General features: G+C 45.6%; 1 protein-coding gene across 1 annotated transcript in view; it reads right to left on the bottom strand.

Annotated features, from left to right (window-relative positions):
- Positions 1 to 3859: 3859 nt before the first annotated feature.
- The window catches only part of LOC140184961 (F-box/LRR-repeat protein 6-like), a 58707-nt gene continuing 54476 nt past the window's right edge, over positions 3860 to 8090 (bottom strand). The window contains exons 10-11 of the mRNA XM_072238203.1: positions 7686 to 7920; positions 3860 to 4188 (exon numbers count right to left, since the gene is read on the bottom strand). Coding sequence (XP_072094304.1) covers positions 3996 to 4188; positions 7686 to 7920 — 428 coding nt within the window. The 3' untranslated portion in view covers positions 3860 to 3995. The remainder of the gene's footprint in view (positions 4189 to 7685; positions 7921 to 8090) is intronic.

Here is an 8090-nt window from a genome sequence, read left to right as displayed (position 1 = left end):
AACAAAATGCACTGCCTCTGTAGTGGGACCTTGGGTAGGCTGCCCTTCGACCGATTACTGTGGCTGCACTTTACAACCACTCCATGCAATAACAGGGTTAAAAAACAAGAGCATTTTACAAGGTTATTAGTAATAGCCCTGAGTCAAAAACCAAACAGCTCGCACCAGTGTGCAGAAGTAGCACATTTCACAATGCATATTCCTACTTCAAATATACCAGCAAGATCATTGAATGTGCTTTCAGCTTCTTTTAAGAGTGATTCAGCATGGGACCAGGCCCTTCAATCCAACACATCTATGCCCACAACAAGCTAGTTCCATTTGCCGATGTTTAGCCCACATCCTTCTGAACCAGGAGTTCCCAACTGTTATTACCCTACCCATTAACCAAGGGGTCCATGGACCCTAGGATGGGTGCACTTGCTCTAAACAATTCCAATCCACACACTTATCCAAATGTTAACATACCTACTTCCTCTGGCACCTCATTCCAACCCCAGTGAAGAAGTCACCTCTCAGGTCACTTTTAAATCCTTCCCCTCACCTTAAACCTTTCCTTCTAGATTTTGGCAAGGGAAAGGTGGTTACATGGAAACTGCCTATGTTCCAAATGAGCGGAGGCAATGGGCTGACATCGACTCAGTTACAGTGACAATTACAATAGTTTTAAAGTAGGCTTTGGAATCCTGGCCTGAGCAACACCAAGTGTGTTTCTGGACTCTCAGTGTTAGCTAATGAAAAGTTCCTGCTGTGTATGCAAAGAGCCCCAGAATATGTAGGGTTCCTGCTGGTGCCATTTTCCAGGGTTTTCTGCTGGGCTTGGACCATTAGTCATGGATGTAATACAAACACAGATACATCCAACACTGGCATCAAGGATTTCCAGTAATGTAATTTTGGAGATGGGAGTTCAATCCAGAAAAGTGTGAAGTGATTCACTTTGGAAGGTCGAACTTGGAGGCTGAGTACAGGATTAATGGTAAGATTCTTAGTGGTGTTAAGGATTCCCTCAACAGGGATCTCATGGTCCATGTCTGTAGATCCCTCAAAGTTGCTGCACAAGTCGATAGGGTTGAATTAGAAGGCGTATAGTGTGTTGGCCTTTATTAGTTGGAGGATTGATTTCAAGAGTTGCGATGTAACGTTGCAGCTCTATAAAATCCTGCTTATTGTGTATTGTGCTCAGTTCTGGTTGCCTGAAAAGGATGTGGAGTTTTTAGATAGAAAACAGAAGAGATGCTGCCTGGATCAGAGAGCTTGCCAAATGAGGACAGGTTGAGTGAGGTAGGGCTTTTCTCTCTGGTGTGAGGGAGGATGAGAAGTGACCTGCTGCAGGTGTACAGCAATGCTAAAGGCATTGAGAGAAAGGACAGGCAGAAATGGCTAATATAAGGGGACTTAATTTTAAGGTGACTGGAGGAAAGTATAGGGGGATGTCAGAGATTGTTTGTTTGTGTGTGTTTTTTTAAACACACTGGTAGGTCCGTGGAATGCCCCATCAGGGTTGGTGGAAGAGGTAGATACATTTGGGATATTTAAGAGACCCTTAGATAAGCACAGGGATGATAGAAAATAGAACATAGAATAGTACAGCACAGTACAGGCCCTTCGGCCCACAATATTGTGCCGACCCTCAAACCCTGCCTCCCATATAAGCCCCCACCTTAGATTCCTCCATATACCTGTCTAGTAGTCTCTTAAACTTCACTAGTGTATCTGCCTCCACCACTGACTCAGGCAGTGCATTCCACGTACCAACCACTCTCTGAGTAAAAAACCTTCCTCTAATATCCCCCTTCAACTTCCCACCCCTTACCTTAAAGCCATGTCCTCTTGTATTGAGCAGTGGTGTCCTGGGGAAGAGGCGCTGGCTATCCACTCTATCTATTCCTCTTATTATCTTGTACACCTCTATCATGTCTCCTCTCATCCTCCTTCTCTCCAAAGAGTAAAGCCCTAGCTCCCTTTATCTCTGATCATAAGGCACACTTTCTAAACCAGGTAGCATCCTGGTAAATCTCCTCTGTACCCTTTCCAATGCTTCCACATCCTTCCTATAGTGAGGTGACCAGAACTGGACACAATACTCCAAGTGTGGCCTAACCAGAGTTTTATAGAGCTGCAGCATTACATCGCAACTCTTAAACTCTATCCCTCGACTTATGAAAGCTAACACCCCGTAAGCTTTCTTAACTACCCTATCCACCTGTGAGGCAACTTTCAGGGATCTGTGGACATGTACCCCGAGATCCCTCTGCTCCTCCACACTACCAAGTATCCTGCCATTTGCTTTGTACTCTGCCTTGGAGTTTGTCCTTCCAAAGTGTACCACCTCACACTTCTCTGGGTTGAACTCCATCTGCCACTTCTCAGCCCACTTCTGCATCCTATCAATGTCACTCTGCAATCTTTGACAATCCTCTACACTATCTACAACACCACCAACCTTTGTGTCGTCTGCAAACTTGCCAACCCACCCTTCTACCCCCACATCCAGGTCGTTAATAAAAATCACGAAAAGTAGAGGTCCCGGAACAGATCCTTGTGGGACACCACTAGTCACAATCCTCCAATCTGAATGTACTCCCTCCACCACCACCCTCTGCCTTCTGCAGGCAAGCCAATTCTGAATCCACCTGGCCAAACTTCCCTGGATCCCATGCCTTCTAACTTTCTGAATAAGCCTACCGTGTGGAACCTTGTCAAATGCCTTACTAAAATCCATATAGATCACATCCACTGCACTACCCTCATCTATATGCCTGGTCACCTCCTCAAAGAACTCTATCAGGCTTGTTAGACACGATCTGCCCTTCACAAAGCCATGCTGACTGTCCCTGATCAGACTATGATTCTCTAAATGCCCAGAGATCCTACCTCTAAGAACCTTTTCCAATAAAGGGCTATGTAGCAGAGAAAGGAGTAGGTTGATAGGTTGTGGGCTGAAGGGCCTGTACTGCGCTGTGCTCTTCTATGTTATTTCCACGCAGCAGTTCACTGAACGTTAATAGTGAATCCCAATACTCAACGATTAGGACATTTGGAACCAGTTCCTTTGACTAGGTCCTTAATCAGTATATCAATGAGAAGATAGTGAGGCAAGTTCTACACGACGCCAGGAAGTAAGAAACTGCACCATGTGGCACCACACAGACTATCTTAAAAAAACAAACACCAAAACGTGCTCCAAGAAAAAGAGCAACCAAGAAGTTCCTTACGAGGAAGTAAAATTAAAAGACCCGTCCAGTTGAGGCACAACCTAGAAAACCATCAGAGCACCTTGGAGAGTGGACTGTATGATGCTGGGGTCTGGGGAATGTAAAGGAAATGGAAAAACCTTAAGGCAATAGATGTTTTATCTCCTGTAGTGCCTAGACCAAACTGTTTAACCATATACAGGTAGCTACTCTCCACAGTCAAGGTGTAGTTTACATTTAGTGACTGATGAAGCGTGAACCAGTTCGCTGGTCTGAGAGCGGGAGATCACCTCTCACTGTCACGCTGCAGTTCATGATCACGTATTGCCTCAGGAAACCCTCAACTGGCCAAACCTGTCCCCCTTAACATCCGACTTGCCCAAGCTTCCTTTATGAATTGCATCTGCCTTGCAACGTCTGCCCAGCTCCCTCACAAGGCAGGCAAACTGCAGGCTCAGAGCACAACATATGGTCTGCTCAAGATGTAGATCAGGAATCAGGAACTCTTTTCAGTATTTTGCAGCAAATTGACTTCAGCCCAGGTTTGCTTTGGAACAATAAATGCTGCAGACCGCAGCCCAGAGTAGTTCCAAGCTGTACCTAGAATACATCTCGGCAGTCCCAGGCCCCGGCACAATGCAGTCGATATATTTTTTTGCTTTCTTTATTGATAGTGCTTTGAACTTTAAGGAAGGAGCAAAATCCTACATAAAAACTTTATGAAGGCACGCCTATGACAGCACCCTTTGTTTCTACCATTGGGCTGCAGCTGTTCCTGGTGTCTAATGAGCAGAGCCTTTAGCTGTCAGCCTCTCCCCGCGGCCTGTGGTCCCCAGTGGGTTGCTGCTCACCCACGCTGCGGCTCAGCAAGCGGTTGATCAACTGGCTGACCTTATGCTGGCCTCGGTAGATGCGCCTTAGGTCCTGGGGCAGACAGTAACAGGATGTAAGGTTCAGGTAGCTGAGTTGTGAGCAGCTGCTCACCACCACCCTGGAGAACAGAGAAAGAGAAAAATCAAACCTCTCTCCACAGACCTAAAGCAACAAACAGAAACATTTCCTGAGAGAACTGTGGTAATGAAAGGCAGGCTCTGCTTGCAGAGATTCTGCATGGAAAGGAAGATTTAATTAGACCGAATGCTTTTGTGACGAGAAAGCGTTTCAGGATGTATACTGTATACATTTCTGACATTAAACTTGACCTTTGAACTGAATTAAGAAAAGATTAACTTTATTTGCTACATGTATAGCGAAATAGCCATAGACCGTAAAGAAAGCAAAAGCAATGTTAACATTCATTTGGAGAGGATTAGAATATAAAAAGCAAGGATGTAATGCTGAGGTCTATAAGGCATTGGTCAGACTGCACTTGGAGTACTGTGAGCAGCTTTAGGTCCCTTATCTAAGAAAGGGTGTGCTGGCATTGGAAAGGGTGCAGAGGAGGTTCATGAGAATGATCCTGGAAATGAAAAGGTTAATCCATCGGGAGTGTTTGATGGCTGTACTAGCTGGAGTTTAGAAGAATGAGGGGAGATCTCATTAAAAGTAGTACGTAAATGCCATTACATAGAAAGCACGGCAATACCTCCACTTAGAAGTTTGAAAACATTTGGCATCGGTGTGCAGTGGAGAGTATATCGACCGGCTGCATCACAGGCTGGTATGGAATGCCCTTGCGTGGAAAATCCTACAAAAAGTAGTGGATATGGCCCAGTCCATCACGGGTATGGCCCTCCCAACCACTGAGTGCATCTACACAGAGCACCGTTGCAGGAAAGTAGTACCCATCAAGGACTGCTGCCACCCAGGCCATGCTCTGTTCTCACTGGTGCCATCAGGAAGGTGGTACAGGAGCCTCAGGACACACACCACCAGGTTCAGAAACAGTTACTGTCCCTCAACCATCAGGCTCTTGAACCAGAGGAGATAACTTCACTCACCACAACACTGACCTGTTTCCATAACTTATGGAGTCACTTTCAAAGACTTTTCATCTCATGTTCTCGATATTTATTATTTATATATTTATTTCCTTTTATTCTTTTGTATTTGCCTTTTAAACACTGTTTATCCATGCTGCTGGTGTGGTCTTTCATTGATTCTATTATGGTTATTGAAGTTGCCAAAAGGATAATGAATCTCAGGGTTGTATACGGTGATATATATGTACTTTGATCATAAATTTACTTTGAACTTTGATTAGACCACACTTGGGGAGTATTGTGTTCAATTCTGGGTGCCTCAGTAGAGGAAGGATGCGGAAGCTTTAAAGAGGGTGCAGAGGAGATTCACCAGGACACTGTCTAGATTAGAGAGCATGTCACATGAGGCAAGGTCTAGTGAGCGAGGGCTTTTCACTTTGGAGCAAATGAGGATGAGAAGTGACCTGATAAAAGTGTACAAGATGATATCAGGCATAGATCAAATGGACAGCCAGAGACACTTTCCCAGGAGGAAAGGGCTAATTTGAGGAGGCAAGATTTTCAGGTGATTGGAGAACAGTATTGAGGAATGTCAGGGGTAAGTTTCTTTTAAAAAACAGAGTGGTGGGTGCATGGAATACACTGCCGGGGTGGTGGGGTGGTGGTAGAGGCAGATACATTTGGGAATTTAAGAGCCTCTATGATAGCCACATGAATAAAAGAAAAAAAATTTCGGTGGCTCAGGCACATTGAGTGTGAGTGTCAGTGTTGGAGCGCTACAGACGTCGGGGGAGAGAGAGAGAAAAAAAAGAGTATAAAAGGAGCAGATTCGGGTAAGGCTGGGCTTTACTGGCAGCACAACGTGATAAGTGTTGGTATCAGAGGCCAAAACAAAACTCAGCTGCAAATAAAATCAAGGGTCAAGCAGAGATGCCAGTACGCCAGTGATAGGAAGGCTTTGGCTTTACGGTTTTCAGTGTACGCATGCAGGCGGAGGCACAGATAAGAAGAAATAGCCTTTTCTTTAGTAGAGAGGAGTCAGGATGGAATGCTCCTCCTGTCAGATGTGGATATTCAGGATACCTGACAGTTTCCCTGACGACTACACCTACAGGAAGTGCACCCAACTTCAGTGTCCAACTGACTGGGCCAAAGAGCTGGAACTGGAGTTGGATGTTCTTGGGATCATTTGGGAGGCTGAAGATATTAAAGCTGACTCTTTTGAAGAGGTAGTCAGACCCAGAGTACAGGCTTCGGACAGTAGATGGGTAACCACCGTGAGGAGTAAGAGGATTAGGAAGTATGTGCAGAGCGTCCTGTGGCCATTGTCCTCAGCAACAAGTATACCTATTTGGATACTGCAAGGGGTTGGGGTGGGGGTGGAGAGACATCCACTGGGGCACAGCAGCAGCAGCCAGGCTGGTGGGTGTGTGGCCGGCTCTGAGGCTCAACAGGGAAGTGTAAAGTCAGGCAGTGCAGTAGTTATAGGGACCCAATAGTTGGGGGGACAGAAAGGAGATTCTGTGGCTTCAAAAGAAACACCAAGATCGTGTGTTGCCTCCCGGTTGCTAGGGTCCAGGACATATCAGAGCATCTGCAAGATATTCTCAATGGGGAGGGTGAACAGCCAGAGGTCCTGTTGCATATTGGCACCAACTACATAGGCAAGGCAGAAAGGGGGAAGAGGTCATACACAGTGAGAACATAGAATTAAGCTACACAGGCTGATTAAGGTGGTTAAGGCGGCTTATAGAACGCTTGCTTTTATTAGTCAAGGCACTGAGTCCAAAAGTCAAGAGGTTATGTTGTAACTTCATAAAACTCTGGTTAGGCCACATGGAGTATTACATACAATTCTGTTTACCCCACTAGGAAAGATGTTGAGGGTGTAGAAGATGTTTACCAGGACTCTGCCTGGTTTAGAGGGCATGTGCTACAACGACAAGCTAGATAAGTGTATTGTTTTCTCTGGAGCAGCAGAGGCTGTGGGGAGATCTGATAGAAGTTAATAAGATTATAAGAGACTTCGATACAGTAGACAGAGAGCATCTGTTTCTCAGAATTGAAATGTTTAATACCAGCGGACATGCCTTGAAGGTGAGGGGGTAGGTTCAAACTGGATGTGAGGGGTAAGATTTTTTACTCAGAGTCGTAAATGCTTGGAATGTGCTGCCTGGTATGGTGGTAGAGGCAAATACATTAGAGTCTCTTAAGAGATGCTTGGACAGGCACACGGATGTGAGGAAGGTGGAGGCATAGGACATGCTATATAGGTAGGAGGGATTAGTGTTTGGGTGTTTTTAATCTGCTATTTAGCTGGTTCGGCAAAACATTGTGGGCTTAAGTGCCTGATCCTGTGTTGTACTCTTCTATGTTTAAAAATGGAGGGCTATATGGAAGAGAAGGGTTAGATTGATCTTCAAGAGCACATTAAAAAGTCACACCACATCATGGGCTGAAGGGCCTGTACTGTGCTGTGGTGTTCTGTAGTCTCTGTGATATTAATTGGTCTTTTCACACTTCAGATCTACAATATAGCAAAGGTGAGCACCACACTGATGACTACCTGACAGCATCCAGGGTGACTTTTGTCGCCGCCAGGTTGAGGGAGCGTAGGATGACATTGCCCTCAGTCCCTGCCAGGATCCCCATGGCTAGCTCAAGGTCCTTCCCTCTGTAGAACTGGCCACTGATATCTAACGCCTCCAAAGAGTGTCTCCACTTCAGAGCTATTTGCTGTGAGCCCTGCTTAGCCAGCTGTAGCGTGCTATACTCTAGTCCCAGGAACAACCACGAGAGGTCTGGTGATGGAACAAGCAGAGAGTTTCGTAAGAACCCAAGAGATTCTATAGATGCTGGAAATTATGCTCAGCAGGTCAAGCAGCATCTAAGGAGAGGAATAGTCAACATTTCATGAAGGGTCTTGGCCCAAAATGTTGACTGTTGACTCCTTTCCATACGTGCTGCCTGA

Source organism: Mobula birostris, chromosome 20, assembly GCF_030028105.1.
Source record: "Mobula birostris isolate sMobBir1 chromosome 20, sMobBir1.hap1, whole genome shotgun sequence".
Classification (NCBI taxonomy): domain Eukaryota; kingdom Metazoa; phylum Chordata; class Chondrichthyes; order Myliobatiformes; family Myliobatidae; genus Mobula; species Mobula birostris.
Note: the sequence above shows the minus strand (reverse complement) of the source record. Positions and strands in the feature narration are given on the sequence as shown.